Here is a 26545-nt window from a genome sequence, read left to right as displayed (position 1 = left end):
AGTAGGATACCCTCTTATAACAGCACCATGGAGAAGGCTTGGCCAAGAGTTTGCCAAAAGCACTATCCTGAGATATTTGAAGACCAGCAATTTTTCACATTTATGCAGTGCTGTTGGGAAGTAAACATAGTTTCACAATTGCTTTTGTTTGGGGAGAGACTGGTGTGAAATGACTGAAGCTTGGTTTGCAGTTATTTTGTACTGTTCTTGTCCAGAGCCTTGTGGTGGGGAAGGGAGTGGGGTTTCAGGAGTGGCTGAAAAAGAATCAGACAATTGTTTGTGATGATGGCAGTCAACCCAACCCACCCTATTAAGCCATACACAACCCAAGATGCATTATCATATTTTGTAAATGTTTCATATTTAAAGTAGTGATTTGTAAAATGCATTATCTTTGCATCAACATTCCATTGGAGATGCACTCCCACACTTTTTCCCCAAATAGCATTAAACTGGAATAGATCATGCTTAAAAATTTTAATATACACTTGAAAGTGTATTCTGTCTTTCTTAATAGAATTTATATGCATTTGATTCTCTCACAAACCCAGCAGCAAGAAGTTAGTCAAATTAATTAGCAGAATGATAATTTCTCCAACTTTTGGAAAACAAGCTTTATAATTTTTGCAATTGCAAACTACACTTAAAACACATTTGGTTTGGACTCCACAAATTCAGACATAACAGACAGCATAAATTAAGGTTAAGATCCTTTTCAAGTGTTTTGAAATCTACATTGTAGTCCAGAGCATCTGAAAAATAATGGTTTCCTCACTTTAAAGTTATTCTACTGTAATTGAGCTTGCCTGTTCCTTCTCCATCAATGCAAAGAGCCAGTCTGAGTATTTGGGAAACAATATATACATAGTTCGAATACTTCGTTGCTTGGGATACTATTTCTTCCTGTTGCAAAATATTGCCACATCATAAAATCATCTAAGAACTATTCTGTGCTATGAATAAATTCAGAATATTTTCATACTCATACATTCTTATGCCATATATCTAACAGAATTAATAAACAGAAAATATTTGATTAGACCAAAGCATTGCAAACTTTATAGTTTTTTATTCTCAAATAGTTTTCTAAAAGTTTTATACAAAAACAAGAACAGTCCCCTTTTGCTTGGTTTTCTTTATACATTCATTTTTTATTAGTAGTAAGTATGAATTAGCAATGACTTAGAAACATTTTAGCTGTAATTTAATCAAAAATATGAACCAGAAAAAAAAGCCCACTGTCATTGAGTTGATTAAGACTCACAGTGATGCTATAGGACAGAGTAGAAATGCCCCGTATGGTTTCCAAGGAGCATCTGCTGAATTCAAACTGCAGACCTTTTTTTTTTTTTAGCAGCCAGACTCTTAGCCACTACACCACCAAGGTTTCCAAGAGAATAGCCAAATTTGCTTTATAAAATTATTTCTGAGTATTTAGAATGGATCTAAAACTATGACGGCATGCTCCAGAAGACCAAGAAAATATGCTTGAACTTAATAACCATATATACAACTAAATATTTTTGTGTATGTCTTGTATAAAATACAAACTTGTATAAAATACAAACTATTCCAAATTAAACAAGCAAAGTTTTCCCTTACAAATGATTCTCATAAAGATTGTTTTGAAAGAAGAAAAATAAAAATGAAAAGAATGATGATTCTTAAAAAGACTATGGTTAGCAAATATGTTTTTAAAATATCAAAAACTACTTTTTAAAAAGTAAAGGACTCAACCACCAGCAGAATTGTTACACTGTCTTGCAAGTTGATGCCCTATTGCTTAATGTGCTGTTAATGTGTTTTATTTTCTGAGTTTGTGAATAACTGATCTCTAAGAGATCCAACGCCTGGGACTAGCTGGTGTGGTACTGAGCTGACTTTCTCTCTGCTCTTGTTGCTAGGTGCCATCAAGTGGTTTCTGACTCACAGCAATCCTATGCACAACAAAATGAAACACTGCCAGGTCCTGCACCATCCTCACAATCGTTGCTATGTTTGAGCCCTTTGTTGCAGCCACTGGGTCAATCCAACTCATTGAGGGTCTTCCTCTTTTTCAGGGACCCTCCACTTTACCAAGCATGATGTCCTTCTCCAGGGACTGCTCCCTCTTGATAACATGTCCAATGTATGTGAGGAAAGTCTCTCCATCCTCGCTTTCAAGGGGCACTCTATGTATTTCTTCCAAGACAGACTTGTTCCTTATTCTAGCAGTCCATGGTATATTCAATATTCTTCACAAACACCATAATTCAAAAGAATCAATTCTTCTTTGGTCTTCCTTATTCATTGTCCAGCTTTTACATGTATATGATGAGATTGAAAATATCATGGCTTGGGTCAGGTGCACCTTAGTCCTCAAGGTGACACCTTTGCTTTTGAACACTTTGAAAAGGTCTTTTGTAGCAGGTTTGTCCAATGCAATGCATCTTTTGATTTTTTGACTGTTGCTTCCACGAGTATTGATTGTGGATCCAAATAAAATGACATCTTTGAAAACTGCAATCTTTTCTCCATTTATCATGATGTCACTTTTTGGTCCAGTTGTGAGGATTTCTGTTTTATGTTGAGGTATAATCCATACTGAAGACTGTGTTGTCTTTGACCTTCATCAGTAAGTGCTTCAAGTCCTCTTCACTTTCAGGAGGCAAGACTGTGTCATCTGCATATTGCAGGCTGTTAATGAGTCTTCCACCAATCCTGATGCCATATTCTTCTTTATATAGTCTAGCTCTGAATAAGTATGGTGAAAGGATACAACCCTGATGCACACCTTGCCTGATTTTAAACCATACAATATCCCCTTGTTCTGTTCAAAAGACTGTCTCTCAGTCTATGTACAAGTTCCACGTGAGCACAATTAAATGTTCTGAAATTTCCATTCTTTGCAATGTTATCCACAGTTCGTTGTGATCCACACACTCCAGTGTCTTTGCATAGTCAATGAAACATAGGTAAACAATTTTCTAGTATTCTCTGCTTTCAGCCAAGATCCATCTAACATCAGTAATGATATCCCTCATTTCATAACCTCTTCTGAATCCAGCTAGAATTTCTAGCAGTTTGCTGTTGATGCACTGCTGCAATCATTTTTGAATTATCTTTAGCAAAATTTTACTTGCATGTGATATTAATATTATTTGATAATTTTCACATTCCATTGGATTGCCTTTCTTTGGAATGGGCACACAAATATGGATCTCTTCCAGTCTGTTGGCCAGGTAGCTGTTCTCCAAATTTCTTGGCATAAATCAGTGAGCACCTCTAGTGCTGCGTACATTTGTTGAAGCATCTCAATTGGTATTCCGTTAATTCCTGGAGCCTTGTTTTTTGCCAGTGCCCTCAGTGCATCTTGGGCTTCTTCCTTCAATATCATTGGTTCTTGATCCTATGCTACCTCCTGAAATGGTTGAATGTAGGCCAATTCTTTTTGGCACAGCTATTTTTTTTTTACTAGTATATTCTTTCCACCTTCTTTGATGCTTCCTGCATCATTCATTATTTTGCCCGTTACCAAAAAAAGTCTGTTGTCATTGAGTCTATTCTGAGTCATAGCAACCCTATAGGACAGAACAGAACTGCCCCATATGGTTTCCAAGGAGCAACTGGTGGATTCGAACTGCTGACCTTTTGGTTAGCAACCGTAGCTCTTAAACACTATGCCACCAGGGTTTCCATTTTGCCCATAGAATTCTTCAAATTGCAACTCAAGGCTTGAGTTTTTTTCTTCAGTTCTTTCAGCTTAAAAAATGCCAAGAGTTCTTCCCTTTTGGTTTTCTAACTCCAGATGTTTACACATTTCATTAAAATACTCTGCCTTCTCAAGCCACCCTTTGAAATCTTCTCTTCAGTTCTTTTATTTCCTTACTTTTTCCATTCATTTTAGCTGCTCTATGTTCAAAACCAAGTTTCAGAGTCACTTCTGACATCCACTTTCATCTTTTCTTTCTTTCCTGTCTTTTTAATGACCTCATATTCTGCTCTTATATCCATTACATGGAGAAGGTGACATCTACTTTGCAAGGATGGTCCCAAATTAATGTGTTTCAAGTATATTGGGATACACAAGTTAAATATTCCCATACTATTTCCATAATTTCTATTCTTTCTAACAATTTCATTTCTGCCTTTCTCATAGACCCAAAGAACTTTATGTTTCAGACACAATTTACACAAAGATCTATCAGGGCTCTCAGCAACTAAAGGACAGAGTAGATAACATGCATTTTTCTGGCTTCCACTTTCCCTAGTGCTATGCAGCACTCAGGTGTACTCACTAAATTTTTGTTGCATTCCATTGAACACTGGGGTAAGACCGCATTAGAATTAGCTGTTGTTAAGTGCTGTCAAGTGGATTGCGACTAATAGTGACAGAGCAGAACTGCCCCATAGGGTTTCCTAGGCTGCAATCTTTACGAGATCGAACTGCCAGGTCTTTCTCCCATGGAGCAGCTGGGTGGGTTTGAACTGTCAGTCTTTCCGTTAGCAACCAAGCTCTTAACCATTTCGTCACCAGGGCTTCTTTTAGAATTACCTATTAAGGGCTATTATAGGTTCAGTAGGTAATACAGGCATGCATAATAATTACATCACAACAACTCAAGTCATCTCAGAGGCAAGAGGTCAAAAGTAAACCTGAGATTAATCAGTATAAATTCAGAAGCAATTAATTCTAGATATTTTGTCAAATAATTAAAGATTTTTATCCCTGCGGTAGCTTAGAAAAATACAATTTGCACTAAAGCCAATATAGTTTGCTGTGGTAAGCTCATGATTTCAGTTCCAAAAAGTTTTCACATTATAGGAAGTCTTCACTTTCCATAGTTCTTATCTGCATAAATTTCAGTTACCACAACTTAGTTAAGTAACACCAGCCTCCCAACAAGACTGTTCAATTTCAGTTACTATGGTATATTAAGTATGAGTAAGTGCATAAAATGGGGTTCCTGGGTGGTTCAAACGGTTAAGTGCTTGGCTATTAACCAAAAGGTTCAGGATTTGCAGCTGCCCAGAGACTCCTCAGAAGAAAGGCCTGGAAATCTACTTTCAAAAGATCACAGTAACTTCCAAAAGATCATAGTCATTGAAGACCCTGTGAAATGTAGTTCTGCTCTGAAACACTTGGGTTCACCACAAGTCAGAATCGACTTTCTGGCAACTGGTAATTGCATGAAGCACAAACTTTATTGCTAGCTCTTCAGTCTACGATTCACTGTATAAATAACAGATGCATGTTATAATCAGTGACCAGTCAGATCACTTCTTTCAAAATCTGTGTATCCGTTTTTTAGGTCAAGCACTGACAGCAAGCACTGACCACAAATGTGTAGCTGTGTTGCCTCATTGTCTCACAGTAATAAATCCATATGACATTTTACCAAAATGGATACTTGAAAAATTGACCAACAAAGATGAGAGAGTAGCAAATAAAAGGTGATTACACTGGAAATGAAATTCCAATCCAAGGTAAATGGAAATATGGAAAAAATAATTGACCATGCAAATGTAGGCACTGCTGCCATTTGAGTCTCTGAACACGCAGCCCTAGGAACTTAGTGAAGGCAAACTAGTGGACATAAATAAGGAATCCAGTTGTGGCAAAAAGACAAAGATATCCCAGAGGAAGCAAGACCAGCAAAAAACTTCACACTAAATAAATTCTCACAGATATTTCATGACACTAAATATTCAAATTATAAAATGTTGGAAGTCGATCCAAACTTTAAAAGGAGTAAAATTCACCAATGCATAGAAAAGATGCTCACTTTGTATCATAAGTTATATGATCAGAAGGCAAGTACTGTTCAAATTACTCTTCATATTTTTTTTTTTACAGAGAAATAGACCGTTTAAATTCTCAGCGTATCTACTGTTTTAAATTATGATGTACTAACGATTAAAGCACTCACTGCTAACTGAAAGGTTGGCAGTTTGAACTCACAATGGTTCCACAGAAGAAAAGACCTGGTGATCTGCTCCTGTAAAGATTACAGCTTAGGAAACCCAGTGGGGCAGTTTTACTCCGTCATACAGGGTCGCTATGAGTCAGAATCCACTCAACGCCACACAACAATGACAAACATTTATAACCTATAGTTAAAAGAGTTTTTAATGTTTGACAAACATGGCTAAAGGTCACCAGCAATCATAATTTTGACATTGATTATTAAGATTGCTTTGCACGGTTTCACCTTGCTCAGTTATTTTTATGGTCCTACACTGCCATGCAAGGCAAGGACTGCCTGTACATTCTTCTGTGATGCCAAGACCTATGAAGTAGTAAGATTTAGTTACTCATAGCTCCATTTTTAGAAGCAAACTCAGGCTTAGGGAGAGTAAGTGGCTTTCTGAATATCACTCGATCTCCCATAGTTGAGTTCTGAAGGGCAAGTTGTATTCAATTTTTGCAGTTTCTGGGTACTAATATATTCTTTCCCCAAATTCGACTTTTTCTCAAGTAAATAAGTTTAAGAAATACTGTTGTTGAAAAGTAGCCCAAATACTTACAGATTTGGTCTGGATGAACCAATGTTGACATGGAACTTATAAGTATAGTTTGCCCAGTTAATGGATCTTGAGACAAATGTGGGTGCATAGGATGATGGAGATGACTAGCATCATTGGAAGCACCTGTAAATGACACAGAGATGCTTGCGTTAGTGATATTTAATCAGGAAGAGCACATTTACCTTGGAATAAATGCTTTGATTGACAGCCTGAAAACTGTTATTTTTGCAAAGTCTTTTTGGAATTCAGAAATAAATTAATAGAACCACTGCCATTTTAAGGACAATGTCAGCTTTCACCATACATTGTCTAGATTAATGTTGTATTATATTATGTTGTATATTAATAACGGACCTTGCGTGCTGTTTCCTGGAACACTTAGGTTTGTTGCCTATGTTAAGGCAATTCCAAGAATCACTTACCTCACTTTTAGAGTATTTGGGATCACCCTAAGAGCATGGACAAGTTTTATTTCAGAAAGATATCATTAGAAACACATTAAGCACCAGAAAACTAAAAATAAATAAAGTGATTTTACAAGGAAATCTAATTTAGATTAGAACAGAAAATAAATGACTTCTTAACTATTCCTGACATTTAGTGCAGCAATGAAATCTCATTCCCCCTCTCTCACTCTTTTGTGTCAATTAATTATTTCAGGAACAAAGTGTTCATTTTTAAGACTTTACTACATGTATTTTTAGGTTATGTTGCAATTCCAGAGTCCTTAAGATTTTAAAGGAGTCTAGGCATATCTATATAGGCATATATAGATATATATGTTTCAAGGTGCCCTAAAACTAGCTAATGAGTTTCTATTTCTATATTTGGAAGGACCTGAAAATTGAGGTAGGAGGGACTGTGTGGAGCAAAGACGGTGGGAACTAATAAGAATGGGGTTTTGAATATGATTCAAGTATTTTTGTCTCCACCCAATACGTCTTACAGACTTTTGAAATATAAAAAACTGAGTTGGATGTAACTGGCAGAAGAAAGGAAAAAAAAAAAAAAAGCCAGAACACGCAGCAACTTCAAAAGGTGAAATAAATATGGACAAAAAATAAGTAGGTTTAACTTGTTCCAAAGTACTTCATGTGATACTAATAAATAAAATGGAAATTCTTAAAGATACTCACCACCCAGTAACATTTCCTGCAGTAGGTTGTCAATTTTAACCATCCCAAAAAGTTTCACAAACTGTATTTGCTCAATCATTTGCCACGTGATGCTCTGGAGCGTGGGCAGCAGCAGCAGCAGCTCCCCAAACCGCCCTCGGGAGTCGTACTGCCGGTCATTGATGTAGTCCTCCAAGCTGATCTGAACTTGGAACCGCATGTTCTTAATTTTTACTGGGTCACTTAGCCCTTTTGCATCTAATAAAGGAATAACATGGGTAACCCAAAGATTTAATCTAACCAGAGTGTGAGAACAAACTTCTAAATAGTAGCTCAATTTTCACTATATGTATTTTTTTTAGGGAATTTTGAAAACAAACCTGGGTCAAAAAATACAATTGCCTTCAAGCAAGCATATTCATTGTCATCAATCTGAATTTCTTGAAATGGTCGGACTAGCTCATCTAGGATCCGATTGGCTACGCGGCTTATCTCCACTTCACAGCTGTTACGGTGAATAACATAGTTGTTACCTAGGAAGAAATAAATAGCCATTCCCCATGAATTATTGGCAGGCATTGTTTTAATTTTCACAAACCAATGTTTAAAATGGTCTTCCCTTATGTTATATTAATAGCACTTTCTCTCAGTAGGGAGCAGTTATGTTAGAAAAACTTAAGAACACTTGTTCGGTGCCATCTAGTTGGTTCCAACTCATAGTGATCCCATGTACAACAGAACGAAACACTATGTACAACAAGACGAAACACTGCCCAGACCTGCGCCAGCCTCACAATCATTGTTACGCTTGAGCCCACTGTTGTAGCCACTGTGTCAAACCATCTCATTGAGGGTCTTCCTCTTTTTCGCTGACCCTCTACTTTACCAAGCATGGTGTCCTTTTCTAGGAAATGGTCCCTCCTGATAACATGTCCAAAGCATGTAAGACGAAGTCTCGCTTTCCTCGCTTCTAAGAAGAATTCTGGCTGCACTTCTTCCAAGACAGATTTGTTTACTCTTCTGGCACTCCATGGTATAGTCAATATTCTTCTCCAACAACATAATTCAAATGTGTCAATTCTTCTTCAGCCTTATTTGTTGTCCAGATTTCACAAGCATACGTGGCAATTGAAAATATCATGGCATGGGTCATGCACAGCTTAGTCCTCAAAGTGACATCTTTGCTTTTTAACACCTTAAAGAAGTCTTTTACAGCAGATATGCCCAAAGTGGTATATCATATGATTTTCTGACTGATGCTTCCATGGTCATTGATTCTGGATCCAAGGAAAATGAAATCCTTGACAACTTCAATATTTTCTCCATTTATCATGATGTTGCTTATTGGTTGTGAGGATTTTAAGAGCATTTAAGAATCAGTAACTTTGATAATGTGATCACATGCATTTTAACAACCTCAGTCACTAATGATAACACAAAAGTACAGACTAATAACAAGCTAATAATTGACAAGGGAGAAACAAAATATAATGATTAGCTTCCCATTATGTCAGTCATCTAGTAGTGTCTTACTCATTAATGAATATAATACAAAACCTAAAGAATCCTTCTTGCTACAAAAGATTAAAAATATTCTTTCTGTACTCTAGGTGAATGTAGGTATAAATACTATTAAGACACAATTTTAAAAAGCCTAACTAAATAAGGCTGATTTTTAAAAATTAGCACATTTATTCATGAGTTGCCTCACCTAAACAGTAAATTCCACCTTCCTGTGTTTCTTTGGAAACCCTGGTGACATAGTGGTTAAGAGCGATGGCGGCTAACCAAAAGCTCAGCAGTTTGAATCCACCAGGCGCTCCTTGGAAACCCTATGGGACAGTTCTACTCTGTCCTGTAGGGTCACTATGAGTTGGAATCGAATCCATGGCAATGGGTTTTTTTTGGGGGGGGGTATTTCTTTAAGTAGAGGTGAGATGACCATGTTAGGGTGCTAGGTTCAAGAGAAATCAGAAATAGAACAGAGAGCTGGACCACTCAACCCCTAGAGATCTTTCTAACTTAAACATATGGTTATACTGTGGTGACTACTTATTACAGCTTCTAAAGTAGCAGCTAAATTGTTCTCTTCTAGTTTTATAAAAAGCATAATATTCTGCATTTTTTTTCACTGCAGGCAAAGATCTTCAGGGTAACAGCATGCACAAAAGTATTCATAAAATATTTTCTTTCTTATGAAGTACTTTCCTGAAATATTCAGAGTAAAACAATTAAACTACATAGTGAAACATTTTATTTTCTTGGTCTACTGTATTCAGATCTATAATGAGAACAGTGTGGCAGGTGTTTACTAGAACTTCAGACTTGAAGGAGAAGTATAAAATAGAATTTAAGAGCCTAGTCTTCCCAGCAATATCATGTGGTTTAGAATCCTGGCTCCATCCCTTACTAGCTTTAAGAGCTTAGGAAAACTCTCTCTCATTCTATTTCTTCATTTGAAAAATAAGCTGAAAGTAATAGTATCTATCCCTTAGGGTTATTGTGAGGATTAAGTGAGATAGTGTGTAAAAAAATGTAAAACACATAGAGTGATGTATCTTACCTAGGAAGACCTCAATAAATATTAGCCAAAAAAAAAAAGACCCACTGCCATCGAGTTGATTTCGACTCATAGCAGCCCTACAGGACAGAGTAGAGCTTTCCCATAGAGTTTCCAAGGAGGGCCTGGTGGATTCAAACTGCCAATTTTTTGGTCAGCAGCCGTAGCTGTTAACCACTATGCCACCAGGGTTTCAATAAATACTAGCTATTGTTAAATTATTTTAAATTTGTTTCTATTTGGGGACAAAACATCTATCACAACAATAGAACAAATGATATAGTCATCAGTTCACACAAGCCAGAGTGCAGCTAATAAGCATTGGAGGGATCTTCAACTCTCTCAACAGGAAGCCTAATTTTAGGAGTCAAGTAAAGTGGAGAAATTGGACTACTTATTTAATGAAGACACAAACTTGTCCTATGTGTTTTGTACCCCATTGCACCTGCCATTCTACTCTTGCTTCTAATTTCACTGCTATTTAACTATCAGGATTTTTTTTAGCCATTGACTTTCTCTTTTTTTTTTTTTTTAACTTGGAATTGCACGACATATCACGGGCAGTTAGAGCACAGCAGTCCAGTTGCTGTTGAGTCAGTTCTGACTCATGGTGACAGCATATGTGTCAGGGCAGAATTGCGCTCCACAGGATTTTAAATGGCTGATTTTTTTTTAAAGTAGATCACTAGGCCTTTCTTCCAAGGTGCCTCTGGGCGGATGTGAATCTCCAACCTTTTAGTTAGCAGCTGAGCAATACCTGGCTAGTGCAAATGGTTAACCTGCCAAAAGGCTGGAGGTTTGAGTTCACCCAGCCGCTCCTCAGAAGAAAGTGCTGATGCTCTGTCTCCTTCTGAAAAATCAGCCACTGAAAATCCTCTAATGCACAGTTCCACTCTGACACACATGAGGTCGCCATGAGTCAGAGCCATCAGGACAGCAACTGGTTTGGAATGAGATCACAGCAAATAAGTCTATCCCTTAAAAGTATATAAAACAATATATTTTAGAATAATTAAGCAGACACTGAAGGAGTAAAAAAAATCAAAAACCAAAAAAAAAAAAAAACCAGTGCTGTCGAGTCAATTCCGACTTATAGCGACCCTACAGGACAGAGTAGAACTGCCCCATGGAGTTTTCAAGGAGCGCCTGACAGATTCGAACTGCCGACCGTTTGGTTAGCAGCCATAGTACTTAACCACTACGCCACCAGGGTTTCCAAAAAACATCAGAGCTCCATTAATCATAACAGGATCTTGCAAATCATCAATTCTTTATTCTGATCTAATTTAACAATACTTCAAAATTGTTTATTGAGAAACATATATATATATATTTTTAGTCTTAGAGCACCCTGATCATCTCACTGCTCTCTGAACTATCTGAACTCCTCTGTTGTCAAGGCAAGGAAAAATATAGCCCCAGTGAGGACACAATCAATGAAATCCAACCTGTGTATGAGTGCACCATTTCATAGTGTTTGTGAATGCGTGGTATATACAGACTAGGTCTTGTTTATTACTGTAAGTAAAAATATGCATAATTTCTTCTTAAAAAAAAAAACTTACCCAAAAGCAAAATATCTTTATAAACCATGGACCTCTTTGTAGCTCCAAGCAGTAAGTGTTCTCCTGCGTGAGCTCTCAATAGTGCCACCTTAATGAAAAATTCCAAGTTTAACAATTAATTATACAACATAATGATTAATCATGGTATAATATTAATCTCACTAATTCACAGTCATCTGTAAGCCTTGGTCAATTTTTTTGTTTGTTTTAACAAATTATAATGCTCATAGATCTTGCTATCGTTAAGCTTCTAGTTTTCTATCTTACCATGCCAATAGACTTTTGCCTTTCTAATTTCAAAACTATCTAAAAGGTCAATATAATGGTAAGCAAAACGCAGAACAGACCAGTGTTTTGTAGTGAAACAGACTCAAACAGACCAGAGTCCAAACATTAGCTTGGCCACTTACTTAGCTCTTTGGCCTTGGGTAAGTTAACTAGTATGTCTGGGACGCATTAATTTTTATCTATAACATAGAGGTAGTGATAAAAATCTCCAAGTGTAGTCATGAGGATTAAATGAGAAATGTATGTAAAACACAACCTCCTACACATAACACACTGAATAAACATGAGCACAGACAGGACCTGTGATGCAGCTGAAAGAGAACGAGCTTGCTTTCTCATGGAGATCTGAGTTCTGCCACTTTCTAGATTGGACCTCTAACCCGTTGCACCAAACTTTGAATTCAGCCTCATTATCTACTCAATTACCTACTGGACATCATCCCTAGGAAGTATAGTAAGCATTCTCATTTTAACACATTCCAAAGTACTGTTTTGCCAACATCTTCATTATCTTAGTAAACGATACCACCATCCAAAGTGTTAGTTCTCACTAAAACCAAGCGTCTATTGTGATTCCTCTGTTTTCTTCATCTCTCTCAGCCAATTCCACAGAAAACCCTAATGGTTACTTCTCCAAAATATATGCCAACTGATCCACTTCTATCTACCTTCATTGCTACCATGCCAACCCAAGCCCTCATCATTCTTTTCCTGGGTTATTGCAGTACACTCCTAATAGCTAATAGGGCTCCATGCTTTACTTCTGATTCTTCCGCCCTAAATCTTTCTTGACAGAGCTTTCAGGGTAATATCTGTATAACAGTGTTCAGCTAATACCACCGCTGCGCTGAAAATTCTTTAGTGGTTTCTTATGGTTCTTAGAATAAAATCCAAACTATCTCTTAATGATGGCCTCCAGGGAGGGGCTGGGGGGATTGTGTTGCTCTGACCTCATTTTGTCACATCCTCTTGCCCATGTTTCTCCAGGCCCATTTTTCCTGCCTCAGAGACTTTGAACATACTGTCTGTACCTCCAAAGCTTTCTTCTCAGATCTTGGGGTGCTTTGCCCTTGTCATTTAGGTATCAGTGAAAATCTTCTCTGATCCTCAATTTAAAGTAGCTCTTACCCCAGTCACTCTTGGACAACTCATCTCATTGAGCTTTTATAGCAGTTTATAGAACTTATCCCCACCTAGAATTAACTTACTCATGATTTGTAAATTTGTTTATTGTCCGTCGTTCCCAAATAAAATGCTAACTTATGAGACTAGTAAAGCAATCTGCATTTTTAGTGAATACCTATATAGTATTTAAATCATACTAGTAGGGGCCTTTTGTGGCAGCAGTAGTAGTAAATACTTATTTGATGAATTTGCTGAGTAAATTTAATTTTGTTTTTTAGGGTTGAGTTTTTTTTTTTAAAGTGTAAAATGAGGTGATGATACCTATGAAACAAAGCTCCTAAGAATATTAAATAAGATCATGTAATTTATAATGGAACCAAAGCTACTTGCCCAATACCTTATGCATAACAGGCATTTGCTAATCCATTGCTATTAATGTTAAATGGTTAATATTAAAGTGTTAGCACATAAAAATTAATTTTGACTGGTTACTGGGTTTCAATTTACCAATTTTTAAATTCTTGCTCTCATACGTAAGTGAGCAACTCCTAAAGAAGGGTGATGATAAAAATATGAAAGTGATAAATAACAAAACTCTACTTATATTGCTTTAGGGTGAGATTAGTAGATTTTAGCAATTTAGCATTATTTACTCTGGTATTTTTGAATCTGCCAGGCACTCCTTGGAAACTCTATGGGGCAGTTCTACTCTGTCCTATAGGGTTGCTATGAGTCAGAACCGACTCGATGGCACTTACAGTTACACTCTGGTATGGATTACACCTTCATTACGGGTTACACCTCAACTTAAAGAAAAACAGAAATTCTCACAACTGGACCAATAAGCAACATTATGATACCAAAAACCAAAAACCTGTTGCCATCAAGTCAGTTCTGACTCATAGCAACCCTATAGGTCAGAGTAGAACTGCCCCATAGAGTTTCCAAGAAGCGGCTGGTGAATTTAGACTGCCGATCTTTTGGTTAGCAGTCAAGCTCTTAACCACTGTGCCACCAAGGCTCCCAAACATCATGATAAATGGAGAAAATATTCAAGTTTTCAAAAATTTCATTTTCCTTGAATCTACAACCAATGCCCATGGAAGCAGCAGTCAGTAAATCAAATGATGTATCAGGTAAATCTGCTGAAAATGACTTCTTCAAAGTGTTAATAAGTAAAGATGTCACTTTAAGGACTAAGGTGTGCCTGACCCAAGCCATGGTATTTTCAATTGCCACATATCCATGTGAAAATGGTACAATTAATAAGGAAAACCACAGAAGAATTGATGCTTGAGTTATGGTGTTGACAAAGAATACTGAATATACCATGGACTGCAAAAAGAATGAACAAATCTGTCTGGAAATACAGCCAGAATGCTTCTTAGAAGTGAGGAAGGCGAGACTTGTCTCACGTACTTTGGACATGTTATCAGGAAGGACCAATCCCTAAAGAGGGACAGCATGCTTGGTAAAGTATAGGGTCAGCAAAAAAAAAAAAAAGGAAGACCCTCAGTGAGATGGATTGACACTGTGACTGCAACAATGGGTTTAAACTTATCAATGACTGTGAGGATGGTGCAGGACCAGGCAGTGTTTGGTTCTGTTGTACACAGGGTGGCTATGAGTTGGAACCGACTCAACGGGACCTAACAACAACAACTCTGGCATAATCTCCTGAGCCAAGCTATCTTTATGATATGTCAATAACAGTGACTCATACCAGGAAAGCAGTTACAAAACATTTTAAGAATGATTTCAGATTTCAGAGTTGTTTTTCCCACCCCCTACAACCAGGTGAAATGCCCTCTATAAATGTAACTGCTAACTTCCTATATTCCTTTTTTTCCAATTATGTAAATATCTTGCCCTTTGTTTTTTAAAGAATTGTCCCCTTTTCCATTTGATTGTGTTTTTGTTCTTTGTATAAATGATAAAGAGCACTGATTAGAGAGCATAAAAAGATACATTGGTATAACAAATGTCATGGTTTATTCAATGTGGGGGAACTGGAAGTTTTCAAATTATTTTTATCTACATAAAAGTTATACACTTCTCATTAAGAGGAGTCCTAAATGAATCTGAAACTAATAATCTAATCTTCAAAGACTAATTAAGAAATTAAAATTTCTAACTATTAATTGGGGCCCTGGTGGCATAGTGGTTAAACATTTGGCTGATAACCAAAAGATTGGCAGTTCTGATCCACCAGCTGCTCCTTGGAAACCCTATGGGGCAGCTGTACTCTGTTCCATAGGGTCAATATGAGTTGGAATGGACTCGACTGCCTTGGGCTTTTTGTTTGTTTGTTTAACTATTGCCCAAAATGTTTTAATGCACAGATGACAAAGTATGAAAATATTCGTATTAGGAAGAAAAATTAAAAAAAAAAATCAATCTGAATTCTCTCTTTTTCTCTATAGATTTCCAAGTATGATACTACAGGCTGAGTTGCCAGATATGTAATTTTCATACAGTAAATCCTAGAATAAAATAGACAACATGAAAGGTAAAATAGCTACATATTTCATAAAATCCCCACAAAGATACCAATAGATCCTGTGTAGTTTCTAAGAGTGACCTGGTGTTTCTAAGACATTTTATATGGCACTTTTAATAAACACCAAGACACAATGGTGCAACCTTGCCCTTCCACACGTTTACCTTCCAATGCTTTGTCTCATAATGCCAATTATGTGATCTGTCTTTCTCCCTCACATAAACTTTCTAAACTCCAAAAGGGCAAAACAGTGTAGGCCTTGTTCAACTTTTCTCTAAATCAACAAGTTTGCTAGATCATTTAAATAGAAGTTAAGTTGTACCTCTTGATAGAACCAGAAGGTGAATGGATGGGAAAAGCCAATCTTCTTCTCAAGAGATAATTTAATCTTTGTCAAATATACTAAATCTACCACAAGTATAGTTAAAAGAACACAAAACTTAGCCAAATTTTAAAAAAAAATCATTCTTAATTTCTTTAACTTATACCTGATCATCCAATGGTAATTCGCAGAAGGCAGGAATATATTTAGCCCACTCCACCAGGACTAAGAGTTGCTGTTTCATAGATTCACAGACATCACCAATACTTGCAATTTTCTTAACATTTATGTCAGTACTTGCCCCAGGACTTGAGCCAGAGATCTAACATTAAGAAGAACATCATATCGATTCATCTTTTAAAATAATACATGCCTGGTATTCCTCTTTCTTCCATTATTGCAATAAGTAAATCCCGTTGAAGTAGGCAGTATCGTTGTTACAGTATCTTGAAATATACTAAACATTTTATAATTGATAAAATATCTGTCAGTTTATAAATTAAACCAAAAATACTTAATGCCTAGCATAATGCTTTGGGAGCAGTACCTTATCGTAACAGTTAAATCTGTATATTAAGTTACTACAACTTTTGGCAGAGTTTTGTTCATTCAAAATGGCTACAAAAAGAGATATCAAGTAATCAAATGAAATATGTTCTATGATTTTATTTTTAACTGAAAAAAATGGTATCTCCATGAAGGAAATCCATATTTAATCTGTTGAAGCTTATGAAAAAAATGCTTTAATTGGATAAAGTTTACCAAATTGGTAAGAAAAGATTTAGACAGAAAGCCAAAGCTACTGATGTTGCTGCATGCCATGGATTGAATTGTGTCCCCCCAAAATATCTGCCAAGTTGGCTAGGTCATGATTCCTAGTATTGTATGATTGTCTACCACTTTGTCATCTGATGTGATTTCCCTATGTGTTGTAAATCTTATCATTAGAATGTAATGAGATAGATTAGCGGCAGTTATATTGATGAGATCTACAAGATTAAAGTGTCGTAAGCCAATCTCTTTTGAGATATAAAAGAAAGAAGCAAGCAGAGAGATATGGGGACTTCATACCACCAAAAAAGCAGTGCCGGGAGCAGGGCGTGTCCTTTGGACCCGAGTTTCCCTCACGGAGAAGCTCCTAGGCCAAGGGAAGATTGACGACAGGGACCTTATTCCAGAGCTGACAGAAAGAAAAACCTTCACCTGGAGCCAGCTCCCTGAATTCAGACTTCCAGCCTACTGGACTGTGAGAGAATAAACTTCTCTTTGTTAAAGCCATCCACCTGTGGCATTTCTGTTATAGCAGCACTACATGACCAAGACAGCCATGATTCCCAGTATTGTGTGGTTGTCCTCTATTCTGCGACCTGATTATCCTCCATTTTGTGATGTGTTATAAATCCTGGCCTCTATGACTATGGTTATGGTCACATTTGGGAGTGAACTGTTATGTTAGTGAAACAGGATTAGGTTATGTTTGTTATGTTAATGAAGTAGGATTAGGGTAGAATGTATCTTGGGTCACCACCCTTCACTGTCCTACAAGAGATAAAAGAGAAGTTAGCAGAGGGACTTCCTACCATCAAGAAAGAAGAGCTGGGAGCGGGGGTGTCTGTGCTAAGTTCCTCAACTGGGGAAGATTGATGACAAGGGCCTTTGCCCAGGGCCGACAGAGAAAGAAAGCCTTCCCCTAGAGCTGACACCCTGAATTCAGACTTCTAGCTTCCTAAACCATGAGAGAATAAATTTCTGTTCGTTGAAGTCATCCACTTGTGGTATTTCTGTTACTGCAGCACTAGATAACTAAGACACTGCATTAAATGGAAGCCCATCAAAATAAAATTAAGAAATTGACTACTGGCTCAGTAATATTGAAGAGCTTAACATATAACAATAAATATTTAAAATCGCATATAATTTGGAGCTATATAAAAATATAAGTGGTGTTAAAATGCCTTTTTGCTGAGAAAAGCATCCTCGAAAATTCTTATAAACTTAATTATTGAACGTGTGTGTGTATGTGTATCTTTATGTATGCATGTATATTCAATCATAGCTCCCTTAAGTCATCCTATAAACACTTTATAGGACTATCAAGTAATGATGGTGATAAGGGGGATGTTAGCCTTATCACATTACCCTTGTGTTATCAAAAATGAAAGTAGTTGTACTTACTCATAGGAGTTGATGAACTACTTAGCTATTTCATAATTGGCTTTATAATAGAAAAATATCATTAGCATTTCTAATTGGGAGAATGCTAACATAGACTATTTTCTTTGTTTTCCTGATTCTTCAATGATTTATTTTTATGTATATAATCAATAGTCTATTTTTTGTTGTTGTTTCGAACTGACATTCTCTTTCTAGAAATTCAAATTAATGAAGCACCCTCTTGTGCTTTCTGAATTCTACTTCTTTCCTTATATATCTGTTTCTAAATCAGGAGGCCAAGGTGACTTCTTGAGTCCAAAAGTCATTTTCAAGGAAGAAAGTGCCGATGACAACTCTCAACTAAACTCCACAAAAGTTGTGGTAACTGGTTTTACAGATTTAAGCAATAAAATAAGACACTTCCCCCAGAACACTGTCTCATATATTAAGTATTTTTAACCAACCTTGAAAACAAACTTTTTTAAAACAATCTTAGACTTAAATGCATTTCATTTATCCACTCAAAAAATAGTGTCTTATCCAGGAAAAGTCAAAACGAAAGTCAGCAATTCCACTAGTACTTTCAAACCAAAGCTCTTGAATCGGTGTAAATGTAACTGATGTTAGCAATGAGTACATTTGGGCAAACTAAGACTATTTTAACATTACACCTAAATAAACATATTAAACAGGCATGGATGCTGGTGGGCACCGGGTACCTGCCGAGACAGAACTTCAGCTTGTGCCAGCGTGTTAATGGAGGGGATGTTGCTGCCATCAAACGTGTTTCTTCTGGTGCTTATTCTGTCCCGTTCATTTTGGACAGCTAGGGGAGAAAATCACAGTATTTATTGATCAGATCTCTTCAACATATGTTGAGACATACAGTTTTAAGTAAACTCAAATAGGAATGTGAGAAGGGGCCCTTCTAAAGTCCCCTGGTTGGGGGAAAGTATGGCTGAAGGTATTTTTTTCATTCTGTACCACTTTAAAAAGGAGGAAGAACCAGGCTTCTTACTGGAGTTCATAAACTATCACCATTTAGAGCTTCGTGATGGCATTCATGTTAGAAACTGTTGGATCAGCCAGTTCAGTCATGCTGTATTTTTAAAATAGGATGGTTCTTTCTTCTCTCAAAGTTAATAAAACCATTAAGATAACCAGAGAAAAGAGTATTGCCTATGAGTTTGACCAGGTCAAAGATAAGAGTATATTCACTGTCAGAAGATGTGAGTCATAGAAATTTGAAACTTCCATTTTCTTTTTCATATAAAACACTAGCGAAAATGGAAAGTAACGTGATCTTATTTAAGGTGATTTGAAGATTGCAATCTTATGATCGCCTATGAAATACTGTCCTTTGGGCAGTTTACAAACATGAATAAAGCAAAAGTTGCAGCATTTATGGCTCTACCCTTAGATGACAGAGGTTGGAATACCAGCATTCTGGAAAGGCTAAGAAATTATAATATCATATAAAAGGCTTCCGAGGGAGCTAGGTCTACTTCCTTATTTCTGAAGGGAAAGATTGCATAATGTATTTTCTAAAATTGCTTACTAAAAACCTCACTTTTAAAAATAAGGAAGAATGTGAGAGGGGTCATTAACTTGTATATCTGTTATATAAGAATAAACTAAATCAGATATCAGACTTAGATTTCAAAACTTAAGTGGGAAAATTATATTTCTTCACCTAAAAAAAAAAAAAGTAAACAAGACCTGTAGCCCCTAAGCTATCTAGGTAAATGCTTTTTACCCTGTTCTGCTGGAAAGGTAAGGCACTAGACTCTCAGAAAATTTTTTTCTGCAATTACTCTTTAATTATAGAAATCCACCAGTTTTCTATGTCAAAACATAGTAATAACCTAAAACCCTAGCGCTGTCGAGTCGATTACGACTCATAGCGACCCTATAGGACAGAGTAGAACTGCCCCGCAGAATTTCCAAGTAATATAAACTGAAAACTTGCTACTAACTCTCAACTTCATTAAGTTGAAAAAGAAAATACTGGACTTTTTGTCTTTAAGAAAGTTAAGTGAATCATCATTTTCTTGTAATATCATATTTACTGAAAGCTTACACTTTTTTTTTTTTTTTTACAGAAATTGCTATTGATTTTCAGCCTAAACTGACTCATGTAAAAATGCATACTTGGAGATAAAAGATTAAGATATTAGCTATGCTTTTATGAATTCCATTTACATGATCAATCTTTCAAAAAAAAATATATTATGAGCATTTGTAATCTCTTCACTGCTATCATTTTTGACATAAAACCATGTATATATGTATATTCCCATCTAATTAATCTTGATATTATTCTATTATAGTAAATAAGAGAACTATATCTACTTTGAAATGAAAAAGTTACTGTCTAATCTATTTAGAAAAAAAAATTCATTATTTCTTCTACAACAGTAGAAAATATAATTTTCCTAATTTTGAAAATAATTTTGTTTCACAAATTTTAAAATTCACATAAGAAATATAGGATTGTGATTTGTGCCTTTGTAGACGTCAATATGGGGTTCAAGGAGGAATGGATGACAATGATTGACAAAGAATAGGCTTAATCCCCAAAACTACCAAATTGAGCTTTTATGATATTAGAAATAAGTTGTTTTGAAGTGAGAAAATTCTTCCTTAATTTTATGACATTCATTTTCCCTTCTTTTTTTTGGGGGGGGGGAGCTAATCATCTGAACAAAATTTTTAATCTCTTGAGTGATAAAGGGGAAAAAAAAAGCTATGTTCAAGACGGGTTTCTTTGATAAACTTTGAACTTCCGTAGTATAAAGAATTGACTTAGAGAATGGACTTGATTTTTTTTTAAGTTTGTGAAATAGTCTGTTGAAAACATCCCTTTGCACATGACAAGCCTAGGCATGCGGCAAAACTGAAAAGCATAAAAATCTTGCAGCTGATAAAACCAAAAAAAAAAAAAAAAAGCATTTCCATGAAGTCAATTTGTAGCTACTATTTCCTGCCAATATTCAGAATGTGTTCAACATACTGGCTTCTAAATTAACCATATTTAGAATGCAGGATATTAAATTCAGATTATTTAATACGTTCAGAATGAAATTAGTACACAATAAAATAGAGTATCTAGTTTATTGTCTCTGTCCCCCAATAGAATAAGAAAGGAATCATTTTATCTGTTTTGGTCACTACTAGAACATTTTGAAAGTAGTGATGCTCAATAAATATGCATCAGTGGATGAATAAATGAAAAGTAGATGTTCACTTAATTTTTATGAAATGAATAAAATAGTCAATTGTTATTGACAATAAAGAAACATGAATTTAAAAATACATTTATAATTTACAACCCATTAATAGATTTTGCCATTTATTTCTGAAAGGGATATATATATGCGTGTGTGTATATATATATATATATATATTTTTTTTTTTTTTTTCCCCCTAGGGATAACATAGTGGTAGAGAGAATGGTCTCTGGAATCAGACAGTTCACCAAAATTATACTGGCTCCAGTACTTACTAGCTGGGTGATCTTGGGCTAAATTTTTACTTGAGGAATTACAGATTCTTCATCAACACAATAAGGAAAATCATAGGACACAAGTGAAAGGGTTATTGTGATTAAAGAAGAATATGTGTGTTATCATTTTTCATCAGAAATGTTAATTATCACTTTATTATTATTACCTTCTTTTTTCATTCCTGCTCTAAAACACTTTCTTAATCGACAATATCTACATTGATTCCTTTTGTCTTTGTCAACAACACATTGCCGACTGAACCTATAATATCAAACAAAGAAATATTAGTTTGTGGAAAATTATTTTTTATCAAAAAAGCAAAGAAACATACAATAGACTTTAAATAAGTATGGTCAAATTTGCTCACTAGAAAGAATGCATAAGAACAATTACCTATGGCCTTTCCATAGGGTCTCATCATCAGCATATATGCAGAAACACAAGTCCCGCCTCTCATGCAGTCTTCAAAATAAAATAAAACTGAACGTCGTTTTATAAACTTTGCTATGAAAATACTGATTGTTCATTGTTAAATGATTTTGGTTTGATGGAGACTATGTCAGAACATCATATCCCTGTACTTTTATGGTTTCCTCTTTGTAAAAATTCTGTTACCACCTAAGATTCCCCACTGGTCTTACCCCACCAGGAGCAAGGCAGAATGAAGAAAACTGAAGACACAGGGGAAGATTAGTCCAAAGGACTAATGGACCACAACTACCACAACTCAGCCTCCACCAGACTGAGTCCAGCACAGCTAGATGGTGTCCGGCTACTGCCACTGACTGCTCTGACAGGGATCACAATAGAGGGTCCCAGACAGAGCTGACCTGCCAAAGACTGCAGAAACCCCGAGAGTATGGCCCCCAGACACCGTTTTAGCACAGTAATGAAGTCATTCCTGAGGTTCATCCTTCATCCAAAGATTAGACAGGCCCATAAAACAAATCAAGACTAAAGGGGCACACCAGCCCAGGGGCAAGAACTAGAAGGCAGGAGGGGACAGGAAAGCTGGTAAAGGGAACCCAAGGTGAAGAAGGGAGAGGGTTAACATGTCATGGGATTGGTGACCAATGTCATAAAACAATATGTGTACTAACTGTTTAATGAGAAGCTAGTTTGTTCTGTAAACCTTCATTTAAAGTACAATAAAAAAAAATTCTCCTATTAAGTATACCTCACATTGAAATAAAGTTTAAATACTCAGCAACATATCAAAAGACAGTCGAGAACAGCGTTGAGAGTATAGACTATTGCACCCACCAGCATGGATATAATAATTAAAAAAAAAAAAGCAAAGTGTTGGTGAGGATGTGGAAAAATTGGACTCCTCGTAAATTGCTAGTTGAAATGTAAAATAGAGCAGCTGCTTTGGAAAAAAGCAAGGTTTGGTGGTTTCCAAAGTTTAGGCATAGAGTTACCACATGATCCAGTAATTCCGCTCTCAGGTATATGCCCAAGAAAAATGAAAACGTATGTCCACACAAAAACTTGTACATGAAGGTTCATAGTGGCATTATTCATAATGGCCAAGAAGTGGAAACAATCCAAATGGCCATTAAACAAAACGTGGTATATCCATACAATGGAATATTATTATCTGGTAATAGGAAGGAAATACTGACACATGCTACAACATGGATGAACCCTGAAAACCCTATGCTAAATGAAAGAAGCCAGACACAAAAGGCCACATATTGCATGATTTCATTTATATGAAATGTCCAGAGTAGGCAAATTTATGGAAACAGAAAATAGATTAGCAGTTGCCTCAAACAAGGGTGGGGGACATAGTTGGGTAAAAATGAAGAGTGACTGTGAAGGGTACAGGGTTTCTTTATAGGGTTACGAAAACTTCTAAATTGATTGTAGAGATGGTTGTAAAGCTCTGTAAGTATACTAAAAAGCTAAATTGTACATTAAAAAAAAAGAGTACAGTGTCTGGATTTAAACCAAATCTTGGCTTCCAAGTATACCCTTTACTATTAATCCAACTTAGGCACATTATTTAATAAAAGTTAATTTACAATTGTAAAATAGGGACAAAGGAGAATTCGCCTTAAAAGGCTGTTGTGCGAATGTATTTTTAACTTTAAAGAGTTTGGGGCAAATTTTAATCATGTAGTAAACAACATCTCTTCAAAATTCTGACATAAGATTACCCCTAAGTATGGATACTGTTGTCGTGGGTGGTTGAGTCGGCTCTGACTCATAAAAAAAAAAAAAAAAACGCAACCCTATATAACACAGTACAACTGCCCCATAGGATTTCCTGTAACCTTTATGGGAACAGATCTACAGATCTTTTCTCCCACTGAGCGACTGGTGGGTTCCAACTGCCAACCTTTCTGGTTAGCAGCCCAGTGCTTAACCATTGCACCACCAAGGCTCTGTAAGTATTGATATATACCTAATTATTTGTAGTTGATTGTTAATGGTGAGAATAAAGGAATATATTTTATTACTTATAAAAGAAGATAGGAAACCCTGGTCGTGTAGTAGTTAAGTGCTACAGCTGCTAACCCAAAGGTCAGCAGTTCAAATCCATCAAGCTCTCCTTGGAAACTCTATGAGGCAGTTCTACACTGTCCTATAGGGTCGCTATGAGTTGGAATCGACTTGACGGCAATGGGTTTTTTAAAAGAAGATATTTATTCTAAAAAATATGGGTGGCCACTTAAAAGTCAATTAATCTGAAGCCTACTCTGAATCAATTAAGCTAGAAGAGTGTTATGCTATCATGGTAAGGAAAAAAACAAAAACATTGTTCATTTGGGAATACATGTCTCAAGAGATCAGTTTACCAATAAAATCGAAAGGGGAACACATCCAATAAAAATTAAATCAATAAAATAGCTGAATAAACATATTGGAGCCCCGGTGGCGAAGTGGTTAAGAGCTTGGCTGCTAACCAAAAGGTCAGCAGTTCAAATTCACCAGCTGCTCCTCGGAAACCCTATGGAGCAGTTCTACTCTGTCCTATAGGGTCACTATGAGTTGAAATTCAAGTCGATGACAATGAGTTGTGTATTTGATCCTGGTGTAGGGATTAAAGAGATAAGCATTACCTGTCTCCTCCATTCAAGGAAACTACTAATGGAGTGCACATACAAGCTTACAAAAGCGATAAGAAAAAGCAAAATGTGAGAAGCACTAAAACCAGTAACTTAAACTGCCCTTTCAGTATGCTAGAGCTAGTGAAGAGATATTGGAAATGAATTTTGTAAATCTCAGGAATGAGTGAATTTGTGACCGGCAACATTTGAGCTTAAAAAACATTTATGCCCTTAAAGGTTGCATCAAATACAATAACTTAAAATCCCAAATGGAATATCATAAAGTTTGCTTAGTACCAAAATATGTAAAGAAGGCTAGGTTGGCAGGAGTATCCATGATGGGAAGGTGCGGGGAAATAAATATATACGTTGTTGGAATATATTTTTTTTTAATTTCCAAGAGTTCCCGTGGGAACACGCTTTCCCACTCTTCCCGCATAGGAAGGAAGGAAACACTAAAAGTCTTTGTGCTACCATTCTCTGATTCTTACAAGCTGCTGTGGATTTAGTTATTTGAGTCAACAGGTTTCATGTATTTTCACTCTTAAACACATGACTCAAAAAAGTGTTGTTTACATATTATTTTGTACTTATTTTAGTTGTTAATTTTTTTCCACATGACTCAATATTTAATGTAATCAGAGAGAAATTGCTTTTCATGAGGGCAACTGATCTGTTTTTTACCTTTAGACTTTTGATGTATATAAGAGAAAGATCTATCTATATGCCTTTTTTTTTTTTTTAATCAAGAAGGTTTTCAAGTGGATGATCTACATTTTTTTTTTTTAAACCTGCTTCAAGCTCTCCTGGAAAAATTACTAAAGAACACTAGTTAGATATTTGGGGAGTTGTATATTAACCTTTTTCACACCTCTAGCAATCAATTTGTACAACCATGTCGTAAAAGAGTTAACTTCTTCTCAAATGTCCAACTTGTTCTTGTTCAACAGAATGATAATCTTCTACATGCTTTTCATAGATTGGGCAAACACAGGATTTTTTTTTTATACAAATCAGTCATTTTTTTTTTTAATAGCCCCTATTTAACCTGGATGTAATCTGCTTTCAAGAGCTGTCAGACTGAACAATCAAGGTGTGCTATCTAAACCTAAACTGTGGTATGATGTTCACTAGACAGTATTTTTTTTTTAAAAAAAGAAAAGCCTACTAGGAATGTGTGATATATAAAATATAGTTAAGTCAGTTTTAGGCATTTAAATTCAGTGGCAAAAATCATGGCATCAGAAATACCTTTCAAATTTTAGGAATGAAAATTAATATTCATTCGTTAACATCAACAAGCTACCAAAAATCACTGCACTTCTGTAATTTTACCAGAATGTGGTGACGCAAAAAAGAAAGTCAAGTTGAAGAAAAACACACCTATTGTGATACCATTTAAATACAGATTTAAAAATGTTCAGTGGTGTACGCCCATGCAGTAAAACAATGAAGAAACACAAAGAATAGACAAACACCAAACTCCAGAGAAGGGTTACTTCTGGGAAACTGGGAAAAGAGAAAGTGATAGAAGAGGTGTCCACCAGAGGCTTCAACTATATGGGTCTAAACCGGCGGCTGCAGATTTTGTTCAGAGTTAAAAATATCTGAAAGCTTTGCATTTAATACTTATATTTCTTGCAAGCCATTCTGAAACATCGCTAAAGGAGCATTTCGAGTACCTGCAGGAATAAACGTGACTCTTGCGTATACTGCGTCTGAAAAAGCCCTTGCACCCATCACAGCTTGATGCTCCGTAGTGCTTTCCTGTTGCTCTGTCCCCGCATATAGCACACAGGCAGTTAAGGCCGTTGTCTGTGGTATTCATACTTGTTGTTTCTGGGGTA

General features: G+C 36.1%; 1 protein-coding gene across 1 annotated transcript; it reads right to left on the bottom strand.

Moving 5' to 3' along the window:
• Positions 1 to 26545, bottom strand: HNF4G (hepatocyte nuclear factor 4 gamma). Its single transcript, XM_003408356.4, has 9 exons — positions 26381 to 26545; positions 21809 to 21903; positions 18856 to 18962; positions 16149 to 16304; positions 11748 to 11835; positions 8003 to 8155; positions 7644 to 7880; positions 6508 to 6630; positions 1 to 254 (listed from the first exon to the last, which is right to left on the bottom strand). The coding sequence occupies exons 1-9, from the start codon at positions 26524 to 26526 to the stop codon at positions 133 to 135; spliced, it is 1227 nt and encodes a 408-aa protein (XP_003408404.3). The 5' UTR covers positions 26527 to 26545; the 3' UTR covers positions 1 to 132.

The sequence above is a fragment of the Loxodonta africana genome, chromosome 14, assembly GCF_030014295.1.
Source record: "Loxodonta africana isolate mLoxAfr1 chromosome 14, mLoxAfr1.hap2, whole genome shotgun sequence".
NCBI classification, from domain to species: domain Eukaryota; kingdom Metazoa; phylum Chordata; class Mammalia; order Proboscidea; family Elephantidae; genus Loxodonta; species Loxodonta africana.
The sequence above is the reverse complement of the archived record's forward strand: the minus strand, read 5'-3'. Positions and strand labels throughout refer to the sequence as shown.

Coding starts and splice junctions, on each gene's coding strand:
- HNF4G (XM_003408356.4), bottom strand. CDS start 26,526: ATGAATACCACAGACAACGGCCTTAACTGCCTGTGTGCTATATGCGGG. Junction 11,836..16,148: donor AATTACCATTGGATGATCAG/GTATAAGTTAAA, acceptor TTTTTCATTAAG/GTGGCACTATTGAGAGCTCA. Junction 255..6,507: donor GGTTCATCCAGACCAAATCT/GTAAGTATTTGG, acceptor ATTCTTTTTCAG/CCACTCCTGAAACCCCACTC.